Consider the following 27599-nt stretch of genomic DNA (forward strand, 5'->3'; position numbering starts at 1 on the left):
CATTCATATCAGTTTTCGTCCAGAATCTTGCCTCTCTTCACTACAAAAAAACCTACAGTAAATTATGATTCCTCTCTTCCTGTTACTGATTTCTACCAGCAGATTAACCAGCTATCATCAGTTGTGCAGTCCTCTTTCCAAGGGAGAGAAAGAAATCCAGCCAGTCACTACACCTTTTTCCTTCCCTTAGAACAACCAAATACCTGAGGCTAAGCCAGTAGGAAAATTACAACTGCCCATAATGAGCTACATCAAAAAGAGGGCAAAGGAAGGAAAACGTATTTGCAGGAACAGTGGTACCTCTTCTGAGTCTTTTAGGAAGGAAAGGCTACACCAGGTATCTGTATATCTCATTTAGTTTAACAACAGTCTTACTGTGAGATGGTATTAAAATGTGTATTATGTAAGGACACTAATGGGGATAAGAGGGTTGCCTGACCTCCCAAGATAATTACATCTAATCTAGTTTCTTGGAAATATGCTACCACAGACCAATTAGAATAGGTTCTTGCTGTTTTTCCTACTTACAAAATGCCTTCAATATGCAGTCTACATTCTGAACTAACTCTTCCACAAAGAAGCAAAAGCACTACAAAATAACTTTGAAATGAAGAACAGTGTTCTCATAAACATTAGTCTTTCCTTAATTATTCACTCTATTCACACTTGTAAAATTCTTGCAAACATGAAGATAAGCATGTATCTTAAACATTTTTACACTTGGAGAAAGTACTGAATTCACATCACTACTTTCAAAAAAGAAGAAGAAAACAAAATGCAACCTATCCCTTTACTACACAGTAATAATGAAGCTTCTCCAAATTACTACGGCTATGCCACAAACTCAGATTTTTAAAGGAATTCAGTACTTAAATCTCAGAGCATTTAACGGCATTCGGGCATCAAAATATTTAGCCCATTGGAATGTATGTCTCATCAGTTCCTGAAAATGGAATATAGCTACTTAAGCTGCCAATAACACTAAGTCTGATGATACCTTAAATCTTCACAACTACAGGCCCAGTTTATTCTTTTTACTGCTTTCTTAATCTCCTATCTTATTTCAGGTCTAGACTTTGGGTTCATTTCACATCCCGGATACAAGGCAAGAAATAACTGTGCTGATCAAAGTGCAGAACCCAACGGTGACACAAACTTCAGACTTTCAAAGTCTGGACTTTGGCTCTCTTTGGTGAGCCAAAAAACAGAATTCTGCATTAGTTTTACAGGCACTTCTCTACTCTGTGACTTTGCTTAATATTGACCAAATGTTCACGCAGTCATAAAGAACCAGGGCTCTACTTGTTTCATTTTGAGGAGAAAACAGCTGCTTTCACTGCCACACTATGAGCAGCAGGTGCAGTGAAATGAGGAGTACCTTCCTACGAAGGAGAGAACACAGGTAACAACGTACTTCATTAGCAGCAATGCTAATGCTAAGATACAATAGCAAAGTTAACAACAGGCTATTACATTCACTGCATTTAAGGCAACAGTAATGAAGCAGTTGCAACATATTAATTATAATTAATATTTTACAGAAGCTAGGATACTATTGGAAAAAGTACGTACTGTGGACTACAACTACCAAATCAAAACAAAATTTGAAACTCAGTTATACTACTTTCTCTTCCTATTAAAAACAAAACCAAAATGAAACAAAACAAAAAATTCAGAATTCAAGGAAGGAATATTCTGCCTTTCTATTTATTACCTACTCTGATGCTTCAGGGACTACTGAAACATTCTCTCATGTGGAGCTAACGTCTTTAATAAAATTATGCTGTTAATCAACAGGGGACTTGAAAAGGTATTGCTGCCACTGACTCCTAAAGATGTTGATTTTCCATCTACTCCTTGGTGAGAAGTAGGTGAGAAGAAAGGAAGCCTGTAAGTTAGGATTATTTACTTTTTAAATAAAGTAATTATGGTTCACCTTTTGTAACAATTCTTTTTTAAAAGGACTTAAATCTTTTATGAAGGAATATAGCATTCTTGAATTTGATACCATTAGTTTTCTCAGCTGAAACAGATTTTTTTCAACAACTAGTGAAATTTCATAATATATATTTAATATAATGCTTTTAATTATTACAGTGGCAACTAGATCACTTAGTAGTAATGAGACATGATTTATGTCTTGATGCTTGAAAGCGTTTCAGCTTTAAAAAGAAAAATATGAAGCCTTTTAAAGCAATGGAATAAACAGTAAATTCGCTGAGACTAAAGCCTATCCTTAGTATGAGAATTTTGGATCTTATATAAACACACATTCACATTTAAGAAGAAGAAATGGATCTTCTTATATGTAAGTCCACAAAATTGTGTGGACTGCCATAATAGGTCTGCTTTCCCTTACATCACTTTGAGGTATCACTTTCATCCCTCAGTCTTCATCAATTTCCACTCTGTCTCTGAACAAGAACTGCCTGTATTTATCTTTGTATCATTCTAGTTATATACAGTAATAAAGAAATATGGCAGAAACCTTTGCAGCATCACCATTCTCTTATTTGTCATTGATTATGCTAAAAGAGAACAAACATAGGAAATTTAAGAAGCTACGCATTTTGTGTAGAGGCCTAATATGGTTAGAGAAAAAGTATAGTTTAAAGATTTAAAGCCTTCTATTAGTTTCTCATTCAAAATATTTCTTTCCTTTTCCACTATCTCATTTTTAGAATCCACTGTAGCTTTTTTTGTAACATAAGAATGTCCACGTTTATGCATCTATTGCCTATCTAGACCATTATATATTTAATATATAACAAATAAACAATATACAAAGGTACATGAAACTGCCAAAACCATACAATCTCCTTTTGTTTATTGTAGTTCTGAACCAGGATAAGAAAGTGGTGCAAGGATTACAGTGTTACATTCCTAGTGCAATATAAGAAAACCTCTATCAGCCTGCCAAATGTGTTTTCCTCAGGTTACCGGGGCTGTAAATCTTGTTGGTTGGTTTACCTATCCAAATACATTTTAATTGTTCACTCTTAATTGGCATCACGTCCTTTTGCATTTCAGAAGGAGACTGAAAGTTTTCTAATTATACAAATTGTAGAGAACAAGAAGTTTTATGCCTAATAGCAGTGAAATAAATTTAGAAGTCATAGTCTTTCCAAAAGATTTTCCAAGGAATGTAAGCTTTTGTGTAAAATAATAGGGTGCTTGACAAACCAAAAATAAAAATTTGCACTCTCTGCATTTATCTGTGCACTTGGAATCTTAATAGGCTTGATTTACAATTTCTTCATCTGATTTTAGTATGGGGAAAAAAAAAAAAAAAAAAAAGCATGATCTGTAACACTCCAAATGTTTGGTGGCTTCCAACCTATTGCTATCACCTTTTCCAGTACTTATTGGACGAGAGAAAGCATAGGACATCAGATATAATTTATGCTACTCATTATCCTTCATGTCTCATAGATGATGAAAATTTGAAGTACCAACTCCCAAAGTTCAGTGGGAATAAAGCTCTTGCATTCTCGGTCAGATCAGTTCCTAAATTGTTATGCTGTGTTAGAAAGCATGATTAAGTTATACTACTAGACTCTCATAAAAAGTTATAAAAATTGGTTATAAAAATGAAGTGCTTCAAAAGGGATACAAAAAGGGAAATCTAGGCCTTATTTCTAGGAAATGTATGTGAATAGTAACTAATCATTAACTGATCACAGACATGACTATTGCTTTATCAACCAATAATGTCTACTGTATGTGGCAGGTATCACCATTCTGACTTAACAGCATCACAGAACTTTCTTCATTATCAAAACAGCCAATATCCTGAAATGAAACCAGGCACTGAAGAGAGAATCCTTTAAATACAGACTAAAAGTTTGTTTTGTGATTTATTATGGCTAAACAGAAGGAAAGCAAAGGGACAACACAAAAATTATCCAATAATTTTCAGCTTATACAATAACTTTAACAACAATGTTATCTTAACAATTGTCAGTCAACAAAGGCTACACATGATTCAGGCCTCAAAAGCCTGAATTTGTTCACCACAATATTTTCTTCCTTAAATGTTATTCCAGCTTTCAATACTCACAACCTGAAATTTGGAGGGAGGAAAAACTGGCAGGATTAGTGAACAGCAAATAAAATTTGCTTGTGCTTAGCACCAAAAAGTATAAAGTCTTGACATAGGGCTGCTTGGTAAAAAACAAGAAATGAACAAGAAAGATGTCACACTGAAGATAAAACATTCAGTTAAACTGCAGACAGATTCACTTAATCTGCACTTGAGTTATCGGCACATCGGGTTACTGTTCCTGGATGCATCGTGTGTGTGTGTGTATATATATATATATAAAAAAAAATACCCCCCCCCACACACTGTTTAGCAATAGACATTGTAAGAATTAACAACTCAATAATTAGAAGTTAGCATTTTCTCTTATTTTAATTCAGAAAAAAAGTTTAGCAAAATGATGGGAGTTAACCATATTTTACAAAATGATTTACTTCTACAGCTGACACTACAGTGATACCTCAAAGTTTTATAAAAATAGGTGTGTCACTTGTATACAGCAATTGTGACTTATACTGCAGATACAAAGATTAACACCAGAAAAACTATTTCCAGTTATGTCATAACCTATTTATTTGAGCTTAGCTATTTGACAATAAAGACTACATTAACTTCAGAGATAAAATTGATTCTGTCATGTTCCTCTCATAATACCTGGACCACAGCAATTCACAAGAATAGAGAATTCTATATTAAGATCTCAAATGAACTCAAAATTTTCCATCCAGGCTGGCTGGTGACAGATGCTCAAACTATGAAATCTCTGAAAGTAAGGAGAGTAGTGATCATTCTTGGGGTTGTGTTATTAAGCAAGAATGCCAAGTTTCTTCTAAAAGCCGCTGTTTTCCACTTGCAATTGCAGAGAACAGATCTGAAAAAGCAATGTGTGAAAATGTACAAAAAAAATCTGAATTTTTTGATTTTTTTTGTTTTTGAGTTTGAAATGCTTTGAATCAAACAATTTAGAATACTTCAATGAGTTTTTAGCCAACCATTCTCAGGTGGTGTTTCTTTTTTCCCCTTGCACAGTGGTGAGAGTAGCGTCATGACCCAGCTACTAATTTATAAGGAGGACTGTGAATCAAAATCTACCTTTATACTTCCACTCTGCTCTAACTTAACGATTTTAGTTCTTCTTTGTCAATGTTCAGAATTTTTAAATGAACAATGACAGTAATCCAGATTCTCGGCTACATCCAAAAAACGCAGAAAGAATAATTAATCAACATTTATATTTTAAAGAAAGGGTATAACAGCAAAAACAAGCGGCATTCACAAGCAAAATAAGTGGAGACAAGCTGTACCATATGCACAGAACTTCCATGATTGTGTGCTAATTTTAAAGCTTAAGGGTCACCTACAGGATCCAAGTACTGAAAACCACACAGGGAATCCATATCCCTTGCAAAATGGACTTCATCAGGGAATTTCAAAACATTCTGCACAAGAAGAGCAGTGCCATAGTAATTTCAGGTGAGGGAAACGAAGGCCCAGAAAAATAAATCTGGAATTAGAACCGAAGACGCAGTACAGTGAGCTATCCATCTAATTCCGTCTTTGTTATAACAATTTGAAGAAGGGCATTATAGACGATGGGGGGAGGGGGTAGAAACAGAACAGAAAAATCATCATCAAAAATCACATTATTCTCATGCATTAAATGACTGGCAGTGGATCCTATAAGGAGCAGCAGCAACGACTCAACTAATTCACTGTGGCTCAGGAGAGCCAAACAACTCTGCCTGCAGACGTGAGCTTACAGCGGGGATTCCTCACTAATGAGGCTGGAAACACATTTCAAGCAAGGCAGGCAAGGCTTCACAGCAGTACAACCCCTAGGTGTGCTATGGCCTCCTTTCCTCACGGCAGGAGGAATCAGCAGCTTTAGAGGATGAGAACAGGCCTTCCTCTTGCTTCCCATCTGCAACGGTGATAGCCCTGACATGCCTTGCGAAGGCCCATTCGCATCCCTGCCTGTGCCTGAACTCTTGTATTCTGAAGAAAAGGCTGGAAGTGGTTGGAAAACTGGGAGAGAGCAGCAAAGCTCTCGCAACTCTCACACAATCACTATCGCACCCAATTCCAGCACCTTGCACTCAGCACCATTGTCCTTCCACTTTCAGAGTCTTCAGCAGTGGTCAAATCAGCTCCTTTTTGGGCCCTGTAAACTCCCTTATCACAATCCTCTCTACCTGTATCTACCCTGAGACGGGAGGTAACTCTACGTCACACTCAGCTATCTTGGTCCCCAGTCACAGGTACGTGGTTCACCGCCAAAAGGCAAAGGCTCACATGAACAGGACACACTTCATCAACAAAATGCACTATTTTCACAAGGTTTGGCCAGTTAACCGGCCTTTGCATTACTTTGGCCTTGCCCACAGACGTAGAACAGTCTGACAATCCAGAATGCTACCAAGCATTTTCATTTTCTCTCAAAGATAAAGAAAGGGAGTATCTGATGTAAACTGAAGTAAAACATTCCAAATAATCAAAACTCCAAAATACTAACACAGCATTGCTGTCTCTCATCATCCCCCGCCCCCTACATTCCATTCTTGCACTGGGTACTTGAGGTTTACATCCTATATAGAGTTTTTTAATTTTTAATTTCTTGCCCAGAACCATGAGGGATAACAAGACGGTGAAGTGTTTGCTATATCCCCTTTCTCCCACACAATTCAATAAAGCAAGTGCTTCAGGCTACTGGAATAATGGTAGAGTACAGAACGGAAAAGTCTGCTTTTAAGGGTGTGTAAGATAGTTGCTCTGAGAGAAATGACAGTGGATAGCATGTGCTTATGTAAATCTGGGCTGCCACTAAAGAACAAATCTCTCTAATAAGACAAAGACCTCTTTAAAAAAAAAAAAAATCAATGACATCATAACACTTTAAAAATGTTCCAGCATTACAGACCTGTAAGATGCAGCTGTAACCTCAAATACACCTACCAACTAAAATAAAAAGAGCTTTCTTTGGATCACATGTCATTGAACGCAGACAACTCATCTACTTTGCTCCAAGAGACAGTTTTCCTATTACTGTTGTTCAAACACTACTGCCTTTCTATATTCACATCATCCTTGTCCATAGCTGGACAAATCTGGCTAGTTAGTGAGATAGATGAAGCACTTTATGCCAGTGACCGAAAAGTTTTATTCAACAATATGGATGCAGTCAATAAACATATCCTGAAGAATCAAGCACTTTGATTGCCTGCAAATTGTTCCTGCTGCTGCAATTTAAGAGAATGGCACCGATGGGGAAATGAAGTCAAGACTTTCGGGTATTCAAAGCCTACAGAGGGAATTTACTAACACTTCAAACAAGCCTGAGAACCATTTTGTCTCTGCTTGTTAAAGCTGAATTATCCTACTCTAGAACATGAAACAGTTGATCTTTGTATTCCCATTAGGAATAATGCTACACTGTCAAATTCCAAATAACACTTCAGAAAAAGTCTACTCCATTGTTACAAGAAATACCTTTTTTCATTACAAAGGTGAAATGCTACAAAAATGTCCTTTCTGTTTTTCTCCAGTGCTTATATTGTGCACTTGTCAGCACTTTGTGAACACTTTAATGCTTCTTTATTTTCAGTGTTTTCCATTGGGCAACAAGATTGACAAAAACCAAAAACTATGAAAAAGCAAGCCTCATACTATAAAAATTTAGGGAAATAGTAGAGACTTTACAAAAAGACTTCTTGAATTTTTTCAGATTCACCTTTTTCAAGTGACTAGTTCTTAACTTGATGGCATTCTTTCTTCTAGACATCCTTGCTGCGTACTCATCTGCAAAAGTTAAAGAAGATATCCTTCTTGCTCCTTCTATTATTTGAAAGCTATATCTATGTCTTTCGGATTTTCCCTTATGCCCTAGCCCCCAAATTTCTAATAGTATACAAATATTTGCCATGAATAAAAAAAGCTAATGACCTTTATCATAATGCATTGTAATTTCACATTCTAAGTTATTTGGTTCAGAAATCATAAAAAAGAAATGATGGTATAATTCCTTATATTCTGAACTAGCAATAAAAAGCAGTCAGATAAGACAGTAAGAAATCTGTACAAGGAAGGAAGCTTTGCAAGACCAAAGCTTTTTTTTCAGACTCAAATTTCCATTTCGCCTGTAACAAATACTTTCAAATCTCTACAGCGGTTTAGGGATTCCAAAATTTTTCTTGCTAAAATCATAGCCCATTTTATATCACTGTCAAAATAGCAACAATTAGAGCAACTACATAGGTATTCCTATGCCAGTTTTCTTAGGAAGAAAGTTAAAAAGAAGGGAACCCATGAAATATAGTCAAATACACTACATGCATGAAAAATATAATTAAAACCTTATTAAAATCAAATTACCTTATCAAAAGGTGCTGTGGGAGATTACACCCTAAAGGCAATCACTAACCAGCATGGCTAAGGAGATACCAAATGGCAGGTTGTCTCAACCAGACAGGAGTGCGATAAATAACTTCCATCCATTTCTGAATTGATTTTGACCATATAACCACTCCGATAAATAACTTCCATCCATTTCTGAATTGATTTTGACCATATAACCACTCTGATTTGTGACTGTCAAGGAACTTGTCTTCTAGCTTCTCCCACTCTCTCAAGTCTGGGAGAAACAAACCCTGCAGTTCCAGCCCTGCAATCAGCAAGAGCCTACTTACCAATTCTGACATCCCTATTATATGAATGTAACATGCAAACGCCTTACTACACAAGCTTCTGCAATAGACATTGAAGATTAAGCCCTGTAAACCTTATTGAAAATGCATGTACTCACCCTTCTGACACGTTTTGAAGGCACCACTGCAACTATCTCTCACTTAAGTGTTCATGCATTTAAAAACATGGGAAAAAAGAAAATCCCTTTATTAAGAAATATTAAACAGTGACACACTTCAAAATAAAAGGCAAGAGCACTCTGCACACAGTTACTATTCCTTCATGTAATTCCTTCATAAATTTAGGCCCACAGTTATTCACTTACAAGGAACACACAAATATTTTTGTGATATGAATATGCTCAAGGACTCAACAAGAAAGCACGTCCTTCAGATAAGAAAAAGTTATCATAATAATTCATAGTAAAATAACCACATTGTTATAATAACCCATCATAAACTAAAAACATGATTTTAAAAACAAAGATAGATGTATGATACATGAAAAGCTTTTTTTTATTTTTTTTAAAAAAAAGGAGGTTTATGCTAACTTGTAACTATCACCAATTTGCTTTAAAGGTGACTTTATCAATTCATATCTTCTAGGACAATGTTTTCATATCAAAAAGTGGAAATTTTCTATTGTAATCTGCAGTAAGCTTTTCTTAATCATTCTCTCTCAAAAATGCCATCAGCATTGCAAACTTAGAAACTTAATTTTCCCCTTCAATCCATATTTTTCATTCTGTAATACATAATTTTTCCTTTTTAATGAAAATAATATAACATTCAACGAAGAAAAAACCAAAATAATAAATTTAAAAATATATACACTAAATAGGAGCTAAGAAATGAGCGTATCTACAGGTAAGAACAGACTTTGTGCGGGAGGGAAGGCAAAGTGGCTGTGATAGATCTTGAGTGCTGTCCAGCGTGCTGAAATTATTCACAGAAAAGTAAGCATGCGCAGAATTCAGCAGATATACGATAAAGCCTCATTAAGAAAAAAAAAAAGAAAAAAAACATGGTAAGTTTCACGTCATGAGTAGTTCACCAAGCGTGCATATGCATAAGATGGTATTGTTTGCATTTATAATATGCTTATAACAATTTATAATATGCTTATAACAATTCACTGAATCAGACCAAATAAGTTAAAAAACCTTCCACAGCTGATGAGACAAACTGAAATTCTACTCTGTGCTATACAGAAAAGATTTCTTCACTTTCACAGTACAAATGAGCTCCATTCAAAGTGTCTTTGAGAAAGATATCAGGCTAAGAAAGTCTGCTTTGCCTCAGAGAAAAGATTGAGGGTCAAATTCAGTAATACTTTGCTTATAAGTGTGAAGAAGAATTAAATATTACTGCAACTAATGTTTTTATGTAATTCTATGTGTCGGTTAACTATGTACTTAATGTAGCCAGAAAACAGGCCTTTTTTTTCTTAGCCAGAATCAGGCAAAATTGGATACATGTGTAGGACTGACATCACAAGTTTTGCAGAGGTGAAAGTTATTAGCTTACTCATCCTTTAAGCCTCACTGGTGCTCTTCCTTAACTAATAGAACAGTTGAAACCAACCAGATTCTAGTGTCAGAGAGCTATCTTTAATCAGAATAAGAACGGTGGTGACTATGGCAGCTGCTTGTTAAAAAGCTCTCTAGATTTGAAAGTACTTCTCAAAAACGAGCCTTAGAGCACAGGCTTTACGGAAAACTAAATTCTGTCCTAAATAATTTTCATTTCAACTGTATTTGCGACACCCCCAGAAGAAAAGCATCTGCAACAGAGAGAGTTGTTCAGAGAATACTGTTTATAACGGAAATCATTCTGAACGGAATAGAGCAAATAATCAGTGCATAGAGTAAATAACAATTAGTTTTTCAGTTTTCCAATGCAAGATGAGCTCTGTTCAGCTACCGGAGTTAGCCACTAGAACAAACTCAGAAAACGGTCTCAAATTATAGCCACTGCTTCAATCTAATTAAGAACCTAAGCAGGCAGTGAAATTCAAGTGAACAGGTCATTATAATTCAAGAAAAACTCAGCAATCACTGATCAAAAATGATGATTTGTTTGATTGTAGATTTTTGTTTGCTGGGGTTTTGTTTTGTTTTTTTTAACACAACTTAGCAGGAAACAGTTAGTATAACTTTTTAACATGGCAGCGTTTCCTCTATAAAATCTCAGACTAACATTACAGGGAAATCCAAATGAAAAGAAATCTAAAGACTAGTATTTTAAACTCAGAATCACATTAGAATAGGGGCGGGAAAATATACAAACAAGCCCAAAATTTCAATTTATTGGAACTAGGAATTCCAGAGATAACAGAAATTATAAACTGCAAACTTTCTTCACGATACCTGTAGATAAACTTCAGCAGCATCAGAAGACATGCACCGCCTATAAACATAAGGAGGAATGTGGCTACGGAGATATGGAATCTTAAGCTTTAAATCCTTTATCAATGTGAAGACCAACTTTAAAATCAATACCGGTATTTGACACACAGCCAATACACAGGAACTCAGGCTGGTGAAATACGCTTTTATCATTTCGTTTTCATAGAAAGTCTGACAATCGCACTATGCAGCCAGCAGCATTTACGTAATCTTATCAGGAAAAGCACCCTGTAAAGAATTGGCCTTGTCCTACAGTAAGCTAATAGAAGCACCACAAGCAATCTCCTATTTTCTTACTGATAACAGAAGAAATGTTTTCTATTCACAGGAAAATGAAACAGAAATAAAGAACTAAAATTGTTATAACAAGCCTAACCTTTGTTAGGCAAACCTTCCCCTTTTTTTCCACTGTCATGAAATTGCCTGTTCATAAGAATCACACACCGAAGCAAAACAATAGTGCCCAAACAGAAGCTGGAAGGCTTACTCCTAAAGATTCTAAAGCATCTTAATCTAAAATAAAACTACGTGCTCCACACTGATTTACAGCAATACTTTGGCAGCACTTTAACCAATAAACGTGACAGCAATTTATCACCACAAAATTACACATAAACCTCATCAGGAAGCAACAAGTGTCCTATAACCGCAGATATACACGGACTTCCGTGTAAACATGACATGACTGCAGTTTGGACAACTGTGTTAAGCAAACAAGAACAACCCTGTTAGGTCTTTTAAGAAACACCATACAAAATTGGCTATATTCAGGATTAGAGCATTTGTCACATGTTGTATGTAACAGTATCATGTCCACTAACACAAGAATTACTTTAAGACAAACTAGGAAGGAAAAGCAATGTGTCAACAAACTAAGCTAGTAACCTGCTTCATACACTTGGAGGTCTCCCCTCTATCTTCATGTATCTCTTGCTGGATAAACATTATACTTCCTACAAAGACTGGACTCCTGTGACCTTTTTCAAGTAGCTCTACTTAAAAACCAACCTCCTTACACTTCCTGTAACACATGTTTATGTGCTAGGTGACAGTTTCTACCTATCTGTTGAATTATACCTGTGAAACCTTAAGAACACAGCTTAAGATAAACATCAACAAGAATGAAAAACATCTGCTGACTGAAGAATTATTTCATTAATTTCTAGGAATTTTACAATGTTATTCCTTGCATCACATGCCTGAAGCCATGCAGAGAAGAAAAAGAACTAGGATGTCATCTATTTTATTAGCCCTGGCATAATTGCACCAACATTTTCAATACCTTAAAACACCTATATCAGGTATCGCTCTGATTTTTACCTTTTGGTAAAGGGATCAAAGTGGTTACCGAATTAAACTACACTAAATATTGTGCTTCCCCATCTAAAAAGAAAATGAATTATATTACTTGACTTAAGGTCATACAGCAATAAAACAATGTAAACAAATATGTAAAACATTTCTTTTCCACGTTTTTACAAATTATAGACAGGTTTCAAGTACTGACTATCTGTGTATGCACATCACAATTGCCATGAAAATCACTTAATAGAAACATGTAACCACTACCGTAGCGCATACAAAAAAAAATTGTCTTTAAAAATATTTCATATCATATTATACTGTTTAAACAAATAGCAACATTACTTATGTAAAGGTAAAACAATTCATTCTCATCAAGGACATTCAGCTACTGCCTGTCCCTCAAAAAACATGTCAATATCTCCTAAGCTATTTACAAGCTTTACGGTAAATGTTAGGAGTAACTCTAGTCTGGCCTTTAAAATAAATGTTAGCAGCTACTCTAATTTGACATTTGAATCACCATTAGGTTTCAGTCTCATTTCTCACTTGAAGAGAAGATCTGCTTACAAAAAAATGCATGCCCTTCACAATAAATGGACATGTATCACTTCAAGCAACACATTTGTCAGATTTTTTTTTAAGATACAGACCACAGAACAAAAATACCAAGTTCAAGTCCAAAGCACCATACTGTCTCCACTTATATCAACATATACATTTAAGGGTTCACATGATAACACTGCAGAATTGCAGATCTCTTGCTGTCCCATTGCATTTGAGGTAGAAATTTGAAAACATTGCTGAAATACATAGGTCCAGTGTTTCTTCTCCAGCATAGAGCTATGCTGTTGGCACAGTTCAATTTCACATCAAATTATGATAAACATTGGAGAGGGGATTACAGAAGGGTGAGATAGATGTTTAATTAGGTAGATTCACAAACCAATGTAGCAGCACTTCTTTTTCATAGTGGTGGAGAGAAAGAAAATTCCTCTTTGCATTTTATTACACTCTAGGAAGTTCTGTGAAGGAAACTAATATTCATCATCACCTCTGCTGAAATAGTAAAATATATTAAGACTATAGAGATGTTGTAGACATAAGTAGAAAAACATTTATCAGTAAATTATAGGCAGTGCTTTTCCTCTACAGAGAACTGGAACTAAAAGTAAAGCAACTATAACATCGCAAATCCTACTGCTTATTAATATTAATAACAGGATATCAAATACTCTAACAACTTTAGCATAGGGGGTTGGTTTTTGGGTCAGGGAATACAAGAATCACTACCAAAATAAGCCAGGGGTATTCCCATAGAAAGGCATCTAAAAGCCATATTACCATTCCAAAGTCTTTTTTTCCCTTTTATTTTCAATAAAATGTTGCAAGGCACCTGTATGAAGACTGACTCCTGTCTGTCACTGTCTTATTTCTTTATTAAAATATCTCATACTCTGAGATGATTACTTAAACAGATTGAATTTTTGCTTCTCACTGATATGAGCTCATTCTGCTAATCCTTTTATAAACAGCATTTACACTTTCCAGTAGCACATTTTGGAAAACAATAGTTGAGCTAAGCAGGTACAGTATCCATAGCATCAGGAAAAAAATTAGTTTGGCAGCAGGGACTATTTTCTCTGCTATATCATGCCATTTATCATTAGCTTGTATAAACATAATTCTACCACTCTGAGTACACAATATTCAAGTTCATTGCTTCACAGTGGTCACAGCAATTTACTCTATGACCCTGACAAACTCTAGGTTAGTGTTACCTAGTAAATTTGCTAAGCTTCACTCTGTTACCTTGTCCAATTTTCTCTACTGTATGAAAACTTGTCTATGCACTTAACTCACCTTTAAAAGAATAATTCATGTCTGTACACAAGACAATGTGAACAGAGGCTATGAACAGAACCTCAGTTTCTGTTCATAAATAAATCAATAAAATCATTAGGCAGGTATTTCATTTACTATAAAGGAAACATGTACTTTACATTCCTTCAGCCTTAGTTTTCACAATAAAGAAAATCCACCAGAAGCCCAGCATAATTATTTAAATATATATACACATATATTTATATAGTCCCAAGGCACCGAAGTCTACGTTTTCAAAAATTTAACAGATTTGCTGTCCTGATGACACGATATGATTTTTAGGTCACTGACGTAACTCACTTCGAATAGCTGTGCTAAACTTTTCTGAAAACACTGACCCAAGCGTTTTTCTCCATCACAGAAACACAATTATGTATTTCACTCTGTACTTTCAATTTCTCTTGAATATTAAATACAGTTAAATTAACTACTGAAAACTAAAAAAACACATCATGTTGTGACTGCATCCTACAGTCTACACTTTTGTCTTCATTTTTGTAGTAATCTTTTCCAACATCGTCAGTGAAAGAATAAGAAAGACAACTTATTCAATTAAATATTTTGCCCAAAACATTTAGAATTAATCAGGGTTAAGCCTTCCTAAAATCAGTGAATCAAACCTGTAGACGATTATACCTGCTATAGAAATGTAGTGCAGAGCTGCTGTAATAGGTAATTCAGCATCTAAGCATTCTTGGTGCTTCATTATGGGAGAAAAACTACATGGCTGTTAGACTACACAACACACTCAAAGTAGTTCTACAGTTAAATCTGATACAAAATCTGCTGTTGACTACAACTTCTACTGACTATTTAGAAAAAGCATCCAAAATTATAGGCATAATTTGCACAAACGTTTTTGCTCACACAAAAAAGACAGTGAATAGGAAGACTGCCTTTAAAAACTCCCTCGAGCCATGGTTATTTTGTTGGTACTCCTAATATTTGTCAGATACAAGGGGCACTTCTGGCCCTTAATTAATCCTGCACTTACAAGCATTCTTAAAAATAGACCCGTATTTGGCAATCATCTTTAAGTGTGTAGACACCCTTATTAAAACTTTCAGCTAAAGCATGTCTATGACTGACTATAACCACTGAACCGTCTTACAGGGTTCGTGGCATCACAAATCCTGTACAGCTGAAGTTCTCATACTTGAGTCAAACAAGTTTACCTAATTCACAGTGAACCCTGAAACACCACTTCACCACAGTGAGCTCTGTGAGTAGAGAGGAGCTGAATACTCTTTCATAAATTTTCACGGTATTTTAAGGAAATCATCTAAAATTCTCTAGTAATAACAGAGTTCAACAGAGAATTTGTAATCCTACATATTCATACTTCATTCATACTTCATTTCCATGTCTCCTGAAGCAGCTTAATGCTGTCACTACTCTACAGTCCATTTAACTGCTGGAGGACTGTACTTCTCTAGCTCTTTCACCTCAAGATGTCTGCTAATGGAAAGGGAGAGGAAGCAGGTATTCACACAAACAGAATCAGTAGATACCATGAACCCAGAAGAACTGAAAAGCTATAATTTCACCAATACAGACAGAAATATTGAATAAAAGCAAAAAAGTTTCCCCTTGTGAGAACCATGTTGCAAGGGCTTTTGGGGAGATAGGACCATAAACACAAACCTGAGCAACCTATTCCTGGACGGTAATAAGCCTAGTTCACCATTCCCAAAGCATATTCACAACACAAACCTAAAAATCACCAGAATTTACATAAGCTTAAGACATTATGTGAAAAATCTAGTCTTTATCACTTGACCTACAATATCTATCAGTAATACTTGGGAGCTTTTATTCTACATAAATTACAGCAATAAGAGATGACCACGTATTCGAGCAGGACAGTTATCTCTGTCCAGTGGAGGACAGTTTTGCAAATACGTTTTAATGAGCATACTGCAAGTTCTTTTTTAACATTAATTGTAGAAGACAAAAGGAACGTTCATGAACTTAATTTACCAGGCCAGTCTGCTCTGTTCTCTTACAGAACGTCCAAAACTTTCAAGACAAAGCTTTGTTTTCCAAGACAGGGGAGTCTTGCTAAAATGATGCGATCTAGCCCTCATAGTGGGAGGAAAAAGAAATAGAAAAGCATACGAAATGATTCTTATCATTTACAAAACTCCACACTTCTCCCCCCACCCTAAATTAAGTATCACATTTAGCTGACCTTTGTGTGCACATTACATGTATTCTTCAGTTAAACCTGAGGATCAAACGAAAACAAGAATGATAGAGAACAATTTTAAGTTAGGTAGCATTTTATGCTTCTGCTTTTCACATCTCGGAAAACATTCCACCTGACCCTTTACCGTTAACCAAATACTGAAAGAAAAAAAAAAAACAAATAACATCTAAAGTTTTGTGTTTCAGTACAGAAACCTCTACACATTAACGAACTCTGATGACAGCGCTACCACTCAGCAATTGGGTAGTACTTTCAGGGAAGGACACTGTTTACAAAGGCACCCAAACAAAGGACAGAAGAATCATATTCAATGAACTTGTCAAAGCCAAATACCAAGCAAAAAAGGCATCTCAAAGAATAAAAAAAGTCTCCAAGCTTATCACTACTACAATCACGTAAGGCTGTTGTTAAGTATTAATCACCTGTTAAACTTACCAATTCCCTGAAAACTAGGGTCACATGAACCACAGGGAAAAAAAAAAAAGTTAAAACATCACTTCTCTCAGTGATGCAGTTTATCACTCGATCTCTCAGATAATCCTTAAAAAAAGATCATGTCCATTTTCCCAGGAGTTCCTTTTTCCATATAGAAACAGTGAACAGAAAGACACAGAGACTAGAAACATGTTTGTAAGAAGCGAATGTCTATATTATGTCCAATATATATTTCCATACCATCTAGAAACAAGTTATTTGCTTCTTGGGGCAGAGGGGATGGTTCTGCTTGTCTCACCCAATATATGTTTAATCTAGACATATCAAAAAAAAAGAGATTCCTACCTGTAAAAACACCATGGAAAACTTGCACACATTTTCTACATTTTTTTGTTCTAACTATTAATATAGTATGAAATTACAGTTTCTTATTAACTAGAACAACAGGTTACTACACTTACTGATGGAACAACATTATTGTACACTTATCAGTCATAAAGAACAGAGGTCAAAGGGATGAAAAATAAAACACTGATGCCCTTTAAATGATAATAAAGACTAAGTTATAGAGCTCATGCCTACATCTACTGTGAAGAGCATATGCATATTAGAAAGACAGGCTTTAACACAGTATTTGTATTGCTTTTAAACAGAGATAAGAATCTCATTAAAACATTTTTTTCATCCAAATTATTACAAAGAAACTGCTACTTGACAGCTTATACAGAACAAGGCCAACTGTTTGCAATAAAAACGTTAAAACCCCTCAACTGCAATTTGCAACTTCCTTTTTTTCTTTTTTTATTAAATATGCTGCTTTTTTCTATAATTCAGAGATTTGAACCATAGGAGACTGCTTCACTGTACTAAAGCATGCTGCAGCCTTGTGCATTGTGTAAAGCTGCAGCACATTGCATCCTGCTGAGCAGCCAAAAACACTGGCTAGCAAAGGCAGGCTTGTCCTACTGTATCAGATCAAACCTTCCTCTTACCTCGACTTCCTTGCTCTTCTCTTTGTTTCTGCCCATTGAACTTCTCCCATTGCTGGCAGTCTCCCGCGCTGGCACTACAGAAATCTGTTGGAGGGGCATTTTTACACTGCTGCAGGTTGCCAATACCTGATTGGATGCCTTATATCTTCACTCCCCCTGAGTAGCCCACCTGTATAATTGTTCATATCCTTGCTTTGCCAAGCTCAGCTCTAAATAAGAAGGGGAAAATATTATTTGAGAAACTGTGTAGCACATGCCAGGGTCTTCCATCAAAAAAGTAAAGAAAAGCAAATCGAAAGCAAAACCAAGAAACAGCAAACAAAAAAGTAAGGCATAATAATCCAGAGTTTTGCATTCTTAGAGAGATGAGTTACTGCAAGTCGTAACTCCTCTGCTGTGTCCCTGGAGCACCCCCTTTCCTCCCCACCCCCAAGCGCATTGTGGGAGACAATTCAATTTCTGTGTTACCTAATAACTGTCGTGGAAACCAAGGAAACCTGGGTCCCGCAGGCCCTTATTAGCAATCGCTTCCCTTTAACGGCACTGACTCCCACGTTTGCAGAGGCTGCCACTTCTGCTTTTGTTTCCCATCCGATTCCAGCGGAGTTCACTAAGCACCCAGAGACACTGCATCGTGCTGACTAGGTAAAGCAGCATAAGGCTGAAAAGCTTAGTGTCCTATTTTGGAGCCCAAATCTCCTCCTTTAAAAGCACGGATAGCTTGCTGTGTCCTTCATGCGTCTACAATAATCTGCTTAGGTCAAAGAATCTGCCTTGAAGTGAAGAGCAGCGGTGAGCGACTGAGGTGTAAAAAGGAAGGAAGAGGAGACTGGGAGCAATTGCAAATGTGCCTTTCTGAGGTTGATAGTAAAAAGTTAACCCTTCACTGTGCTCTTCTTTTCCTGAAACACCACCAGAAGCAAGCGCAGCAGGATAAGGCAAAGGCTGACACACACAGAGGCTCCACAGTAGCACATACGGTCTGAAGCTGCAATGTACATGAGCTTATCTCATCCAACAGCATCTGCTTCTCTCACTTACAAGAAAAAAAAAGTCCAGGAAAACCGTCTCACCACCTCTCCTCCCTCAAAACACAAAACAATGGAAGAACATCCAAGGTGCAGTATTACGGAAAAGGATATGAAGAAAGGAAAGTCTTAGCATTTATACTTCTTAAAAATATTTATTATTCTTAGTAAAAAGGCAAGCAAAACTGGCTCTGTTAAAAGAATAAATATCTAGATCAGAAGTCAAAACATAAATAATACAGAAATGAAAGCAGGAAAAGAAAAACAGAGCAAACACCTTTACTTCTGGCTGCATATGGTTACGCTTTGAATTCTACCAATAAATAAAGGCGCTTATATGCAGCCTGGATATTCTTACAAAGCCACGTGTGGAGGATTTAAAACACTTGATTCGCTCCTTCACTATTTTAGTTTCTATTTCTCAGTTTGAGTTAGAAGGATTTACAAGAGATTAAACTGACATAAATTAGGACCTGGTTCACACTGTCATCACAGTTTAACATCACCGGTTTAAACCAAGTTCTACTGACACACTTTAACTTAAGGGTGTATCAGATATATAAAAGCAGCATGGTAATCTGCACTATGAGCTTACAGATGCATGTGTATATGTATGTGCACATATAGAAATATGTATTTGTACTAATGAAACAGATTTACAAAGCATAAAATGAAGTCTATTCCCATTTGCCCAGTTCCTTTACGTATTTTAACTTTTGCATGTTTATTCCATCTTTACTCTGTGATATTTCAAAAGTAGCTTGAATATATTTAAACAGCTTGAAACATACACAGGGAGATATTTCAGAATTTTGATTATAAATCAAGAAAAAAGACAAATCCTTGCTTACCAAAACAGTTCTAATCCAAAAACTTATTTTAGCAGCAGTATTCAAAGGCAAGAAATGCCATATACGAGGCCAGCAAAGTTTAACTGTTAATCTTAAACTCTACTAAAATGTAAAGGAAATTCTTATTAGATTAACAGAAAGTTTTAAAGCTGCAGACAAACTCTTTTCCTTTCTCTAAGGAAGGACTGGATTAGGAATCCCTAAATCTGGCTCTGCTTTGTCATGATAATCACTTACTACTTGATAAAAACATCGGTAGAAAAGCAGTATTTGTGACGCCTTGAAATGGAACTTTTCTGTAGTGTGTGTTTCCATGCCTAATTAAGTTTAAAAAATCCACTTCCACTTTTTGATCTTGTGCCAATAATTCTGCATTTTAAAGGACTTGAACTTGAGATACAAGTCAGAGATTTCTAGGCTAACTAGTAATCTCTTTAATCCCATCTATGTCTGTCTTAGTGATCCAGAATAAAGATCTTAAAGGGTGTCAGGTGCTTAGTTCTTTACGACATGAATACATCCTGTGCCCCTTTTTCCCCCAACAGTGAACCTATATAAACCATAAAACATTAACAACTATAAATGAAAAAAAAACTGATCTAAACAAGGGATAAACTTTACCATTAAATAAACGCATGCTTGCATTCTGCTGAAGGGTTTCACTAATAACAATTTTTCACCATACTGAGATTTCAAATTAACATATCCTTACACTGTATTTGCTGAATATTGTTCTTCCCTCCTCAATATTTTTTTAAACAGAAGTCGCAAAACTATCAAGCTTTATACTGCTATATGTAGAAATGTGGAGAGCACCATTCCCTCATAAGAAACTACTGGAAGCAAAGGGACGTATCCAAGACCACACCAGAGAACTCAGTGGCAGCAGCGGGGTTAGGATTATTATTCCGTCCCAAGCTCTAGCCTTGCATTCCCTCTCTGCTTTTTCAAGTACGTACTCCACAGAATTTTAAAATGTAATGCTTTTGCATCTAATGTGAATACATCTATGATCTCTGAACAGCAGTACAATATCAGAACCTATCCTGGAAAGACAACAGGACTGTTGACTCAATTTACAATGCGTTTTAACTCCCAGGGTCTCAAAGCACTTCACAACATTTAGAGAGTGATTTGCAGACTTCTATGTTCCCCCCAGCCACTTTCTACTACATCTCAGGCAGTCGCCACCTGGAGTCGAACACAACAGTGCTACAAAAGAGGGAGTAGAGGAAAAGAAGTGCAAGCCTGAGGTAAGCTTCAGATAGATGGAATATTAACTTTCTGTCAGAAAAGTTCTTGCCACTGTCTTGCCACTCTGACTTGTTGCCATCACTTACAAAATCCCAAAGTTCTGCAAGATTCCAGAATTGAAGAAAATACAATAAGTTTCCCACATAAACAGCACTTTTTAAATGAGCAACAGGTAATTAATTTCTACTCAGCATAGAATCGTCTTTAGTTAAGACCTATCTCAGCCATTATCTGGTATTTAAGCCAAGAGCTGAACTGAAATAAAAAATAAAAATAAACGTGGACATAAAATGCTTAGGTGTTGACAGTGTGGCCTCCAAATATTTTGTCAAAAAGCAACATTGGCTATGAACACACGATGTAAAAAAATGTACAGGCTTACAGCCTGTAGTCCTGAGATCTAGGAATGAGTTCCATTTTCCTCAAGAACAGCTCCGAAAAGTTACATATACTGCACGTGCCACACTCCCTTGACTCTGCTATCTAACTGGGGAGATCTCACACCTTTATAAATAATTCTAACCTATTATCATGTTTCCTATACACTCCAAATATCTTACCTGAACTCTAGTGTATACCTCCAGTGTCCTCCAGGGTATACTGCCCTCAGCACTAAATTAAAGAACTCAGTTAGATGCTCATTTCATTAGTAAGAAACTTTTTATGAATAAGCATAACTCTACCACCTCATTTGTCCTCAACATTACCATATTTAAGAGCACAACAAAACAACGTGGCTTTACCAAAAGAGGTGTTTGGCTTCTGGGTAACATTCTGTCACTGCACTTCCATGCGCAGCAGTCCTAGATATCCTTATGTAAGGTACAAAGCCATCTGTAAACCAAAATTTCTGCAAAGGAACAACTGCGGTTCCTTCTGATATTAACAAATGCATGAAAGCAATTAAGAGTCTCACTTCTGACCTGCACAAATGACAAAATTACAAAAAGGTAAACTAATACAACAACTGCAAATGTTTAATAATGATATAAGGAAATCATGAATATTGTCAGCAGACAGAAAGAACAACTAGGTAAAAATTAGGTTACATACCACTATGTATTTATGTATGTGCATGTATTTATTTACACGCACACACAAACACACATAAATCTCCAATAATACTCTTTAAAAACTAATTTTTCTTTTTCTGCAGATACTCCAGAGTAAAGCAATCTCCAAACATAAAATCAGACCCACTGTATTTACTATGTTATACTAAGACGTAAAAGTCAAAAAGGAGTCCACTCTTACTCAGAAAAAATTAATGTAGTTTTCTTTCCCTTAAAATAGCACTTACCCTGCTACATAAAGTTTTGAGAGGAAAAAGAGAAGAACACATAGATCTCATCTATAATGCAGGATACCTGTTGTGCCTTGCATCCTCTCTCATATTTGCATCTTAGGTACGGACAAGTAAGTGTGACCATTACAGCAGCTGTGGAACTGGATATCAGTACTAGATAATGATCAGCTGGGATGAGGTACAGCTACTTAACTAGAAAAAGCTTCTATCACCTAAATTGAAAATGCAACAATTTTCTCAAGTGGAGCAGAGAAGACCGATGTAAACCAGTCCTTTGGGCTTCACAGTATTCTCAAGTCACGAGACAGTAGTGGTACAGGAAATTTTTGGATAAATTAAGAAAATCCCTTATATCGCCTCCCACTCCTTCCAGTAAAAGAATAAACAAATAAATAAAAGCCAGTGTAGTACAAAGTTAACCACGGAGTAAAGATAAATATGAAAATATATCTTTAGCCAGACAAAATGGAGGAGAGTAATTATTTTTAAATGTCCACGCTTCAAAGGAGCAGGGACTGGATTACAGATATCTTTTCCTCTCAATGGGGAAACCTGATCTTCTTTGTCATCTGGATGAATATGTCTTAAATACTGTTCCGCACTGTGGACTGGCTTCAAGCGGAGAGGCCTCAGGAATACAGGAGCTTCAGACAGAACTCTCCTGTGAGTAAGTCCTCCTCAAAAGTAAAATTTTAAGTTGTTTAAAAATGGTGAATAGAATTTCTGTCTTTTTCAGTAGTTACGTCACTGAACGGCTGTGAGAAGTCATATCAGAAGTCACTTTTCAAATGCTATATGGAGTTGATGAGTCTAGACTTGAATGTAGCCATCATGTTATCAAAACGTTCATTTTTTTTGTAGCTTTCCTCTTTGCCCACCTTTAGCTTCACAATTGGATGAAGTGCTGAGAAATACTACTTAAAAGGATATGAATATAGTGTTTTAAAGAAGTAAACAATTGAAAGTTTCCAATAAATGAATGCCTCTGGATTTTTTTTCTTCCATGTTGCTAATTCATAGGATAGTGCACATTATCCCACATCATTTCATCATGCTTTACTAAGCATAGCTCTTTTTGCTTCACAGAGAAGCTGAAAAACAAACCAGTACAGACATGGAAGAACATATTTACTGCTTCTAAGGTCTCTGCACATATAGTGCTGGCTTAGAACACCTAAAAATCCAAGGTCTCGGAAGGGTAAGGCAAAGTAAATTAAAAAATTAAAACCTAATAGCTGAAAAGAGACTAAATTCTTTAAATGCACCTTTTACATAAAATAAAATGGTAGATGACTGCCAGGGTAAAAATTATCTGATTTTATATTTTCAGCAATGAAGTACAAGCAACCTCAACAGCAGACTGTGTCCTTTAAATCAATCTGAGAACAGGACTATTAGATGCATTCACAGAACTTGTGTTAGAAATTCACTGAGTGTCAATATCAAAGAAAAAGAGCCTGCCCTGTGACCTTCCTAAAGATGTAAGTTATAACATGATTTCAGTCCTATAGAGCCTCATACGATTTTGTGTGAAGTACAAGCATTTGTTTATTTTTATTCTAGTAATTATGAATCGGGAATGGTTCGGAATATATTCAAGACTACACTACGAGAAATGAAAGTTGACATCAAAGTAAACAACAACAACAATAGAAAGGAGCAGCAAACGAAAGGTGAAATTACGGACGTAAAGCTGGGTTAAGATTCAGTGTTGTTTTTGCCTCCTACTATTGCTATGCTACAATGCAGGCACTTTTTCTCACTGAACCTGAAAAAATTGCATTACATTTAAAATGACAGCTCTTCAATACATCAGCCTACCTCAAGTCATTGACTACAGGTACTGCCTTCCAAATGCTATCTCTCAAGATCATAACAAATACCATACAATTCCATATGTGAACGTCAAAGGGAGCAGCTTGAGATTGTCCCATCTCCACTGCTTTTTTAGCAGCGAGTGACTCACTATGGATGCTTGTGTTTCAATGATTCCTGCACTTCCATTAGACAACACTCATGTTGGCAAATACACCTGCAAATCTATGAAACTTTACTTTTTTCTGTAAATGCACCGATTTGTTTGGAAAACTTAAAAGGCGACACAGTGAGGGAACATTATTTTGCAAATCTAAAGAACCCCACCCAGATATATTTGCAGTTACCATCAGTATGTCATAAAAATTGAATAAATGGAAAATGCACAAAAATTGCAAGACTTCTTGAAAGACATTGCACACCACAGTCTTACACACACTTTTGGGTTTTTTTTCTTCAGAATGCTCTGCAAAAATACTGTAACAATACAAAGAGGTGTCAAAAAGTTTACCTAGATGCAGCTTAGATTTGATGCAAATGAGATATGAAATGACAGAACAGTGGTGAAATCGAACGAAATGTGACCCCCAGATGTTAAAATCTATCATCTTACTATCTTCTAGATAGCAAAATTAAGAAGACTTCTCAGTTCCGTTGTTAAGCACTAAATTTTCCAGATGGATGCTTCCAATACAGTATTAGCACTAAGTTTATTTCATCTAAATTAAATCAAATGTACTATTTACATATCACATGACAGTGGCCTCATGAAATAGGGACAAAGGAAGACTTGCACTGAAGTTCCACAACCTGGCAGTAATTTAAATAGCCCATTTCTCTCACAAGTTAGAGTGACAATTCGGGATTTGTGTCTAAATGTAACCATACTTCATAAAAACAAACAGAAAAAGTTAATGACAAACTAACTCCTACTCAGAGCTGGAAGGATAGCTGTTTAACCAATATGCACTACAAAAGAAATTAAATTATGCAGTTAAAGCATCTGAACACTCAGAAACTACTATTTATACTGCAATGGCACTTAGTTACTTACATCATATACAGGGATACTATTATGTTTATTCTAATTTGCAGCACTCAGCAAACAAAAAAATTGGCCTATGCCCCCAAGCACGAAGTGCTCATATCACCTGTCCAGTTCAGCTAGTTCTACCTTTGTTAAGAACGCTAACCTCTCAACCTGTCTGCTTAGGGACATTGCTGGGCCTCCCAATAAAAAAATAAAGCAGGTATCTTTTCATAAAATTACGCTGTACGAAATGACATTTCTGGCTTTGTACTGGTGCAAGTAAGAAAACTTCATGCCATGCTGTCTGGCTGCACACGTCCACCTGCATACAAACACAGAACTAAAACACTATTGTCCGCTTACTACTTCAGATCACAATTCTAAGTCTAGTTGTCCAGGAAAAGGCTAATGAGTTACTGAGTTACGTGCTGAAAAATGGTACTTACTAAGAAACTAATACTGAAAAGTAAACAGTAAATATATATATTTATCTATATTTATTTATATATATATCTATATTTAAGAACTTTTTCATTCTTTATTAGGTCACTTCCTAGTGAAACACAGGTAAAAGTGTTTTAACTTTGATCCCTAACAGAAGGTGGTTAACAGTCTTTATGACAGAAACATCGAAAAACATCGAAATGCAGCAAGCCATGGAATCCATCATATCTGTTTAGTTTTAGATAAATTCTACAAATATGAATGTAAGTATCTTATAGAGCACTAATGTTGTTCCGTAAGAACGGACTGAAGTTCTTCATCAAGATTTAAAGCAATCAGTCAACAGACGGCCACGGCACAATACAGGAAGACCTGGATGATGTTACAGATGACAGCATTAGAAATGGGATGAAGTTCAGTAGTACAAATAGGAAAGTGGAACAAACGCTGGTAGAACAACAAAGAGAAGTTTGATAGCAGGTGGTAGCACAGACTGATGAGAAGAACCAGCATATTCCTTAGTCACAGGATGACTCAGAAATCCTAATACGATCAGCTGCAAAAATGCAAACATAGTCCCAGAGTGCATTATGTAAGCTTCTTGGTCCTCAACAAATGGCACGGCCAATTTCCTCAAAAATTAGACTTTTCAGTTCTCACAGTTCTGATCATAACATTAGGGAGATGCTCAAATCAGGCACAGTGGGATATGGTTCTAAAACAATAGGACAACAGTAAAATATTATTTGCTAACACACCTATTCTGTTACTGGCTACCTATAATTATATGATAAGACCAAGGTTTTTCTTTTTTTTTTTTTTTTGGTAAGCAGGAGGTATTCATTCAGATGCAGAGCACTGTATTTGAGATTTACAGTATGAATTGTGCTATATAATCATCATTTGAAAAGAATGAACACAGATGCACAATTTATGCTATCAAAATAAAATCTTACAACCAGGTCCATCTGTGCGATTATTAAAGGTTCACTTTTAGATTACATTTTTCTGTAATGTTTGCTAAGCATTAGCTATTTTGTGAACTTCAGTTCCTAGAATGTTTAACAGTCCTGAAAAAATGCAAAGAATGTATTAAAAATGCAAATGAATAGTCATCCAAAACACTTTTATTATACTATTTCTTCTCAGCTTCCTATAAACGCCTATTTCTTATTATATCATAATTTTTCCCTTTTTTTAACAGTCTCTTTCTTTTAAATTTAAAATCACAGAATCGTTTAGGTTGGAAGGGACCTCTGGAGATCATCTAGTCCAACCTCCCTGATCAAGCAGGGACCTCTAGAGCATATTGCCCAGGATCACATCCAGACGGCTTTTGAATATCTCCAGCGAAGGAGACTCCACCACCTCTCTGGGCAACCTGTTCCAATGCTCTGTCACCCTCACAGTGAAGAAGTTTTTTCTCAGGTTCAGATGGAACTTCCTGTGGTTCAGTTTCTGCCCGTTGCCTCTTGTCCTGTTGCTGGGCACCACGGAGAAGAGACTGGCCTCATCCTCTTGACACTCCCCCTTCAGATACTTGTACACATTGATCAGATCGTCTCTCAGTCTTCTCTTCTCCAGGCTGAACAGGCCCAGCTCTCGCAGCCTCTCTTCATAGCAGAGGTGCTCCAGCCCTCTAATCATCTTGGTAGCCCTCCGCTGGACTCTCTCCAGGAGTGCCATGTCTCTCTTGTACTGGGGAGCCCAGAACTGGACACAGTACTCCAGATGTGGCCTCCCCAGGGCTGAGGAGAGGGGCAGGATCACCTCCCTCGACCTGCTGGCACACTCTGCCTAATGCACCCCAGGAGACCATTGGCCTTCTTGGCCACAAGGGCACACTGCTGCCTCATGCTTAACTTGTTGTCCACCAGCACTCCCAGGTCCTTCTCGGCAGAGCTACTTTCCAGCAGGTCA

The 27599-nt window shown here is 36.4% G+C and overlaps 1 protein-coding gene across 3 annotated transcripts in view; it reads right to left on the reverse strand.

Annotated features, from left to right (window-relative positions):
- The window catches only part of MARCHF1 (membrane associated ring-CH-type finger 1), a 241533-nt gene that overhangs the window by 113041 nt on the left and 100893 nt on the right, over nucleotides 1-27599 (reverse strand). The window contains exons 1-2 of one of the 3 annotated variants that reach the window (XM_068942412.1): nucleotides 18121-18151; nucleotides 17952-18035 (exon numbers count right to left, since the gene is read on the reverse strand). The exons of 1 other annotated variant lie outside the window; for it this stretch is intronic. In XM_068942412.1, the coding sequence (XP_068798513.1) occupies nucleotides 17952-18035; nucleotides 18121-18136 (100 nt within the window). In that variant the 5' untranslated portion in view covers nucleotides 18137-18151. Of the gene's footprint in view, nucleotides 1-17951; nucleotides 18161-27599 lie in introns of those variants that run through there. One more of the 3 variants, XM_068942413.1, reaches the window with a different exon arrangement.

The sequence above is a fragment of the Struthio camelus genome, chromosome 4 (assembly GCF_040807025.1).
Source record: "Struthio camelus isolate bStrCam1 chromosome 4, bStrCam1.hap1, whole genome shotgun sequence".
NCBI lineage: Eukaryota > Metazoa > Chordata > Aves > Struthioniformes > Struthionidae > Struthio > Struthio camelus.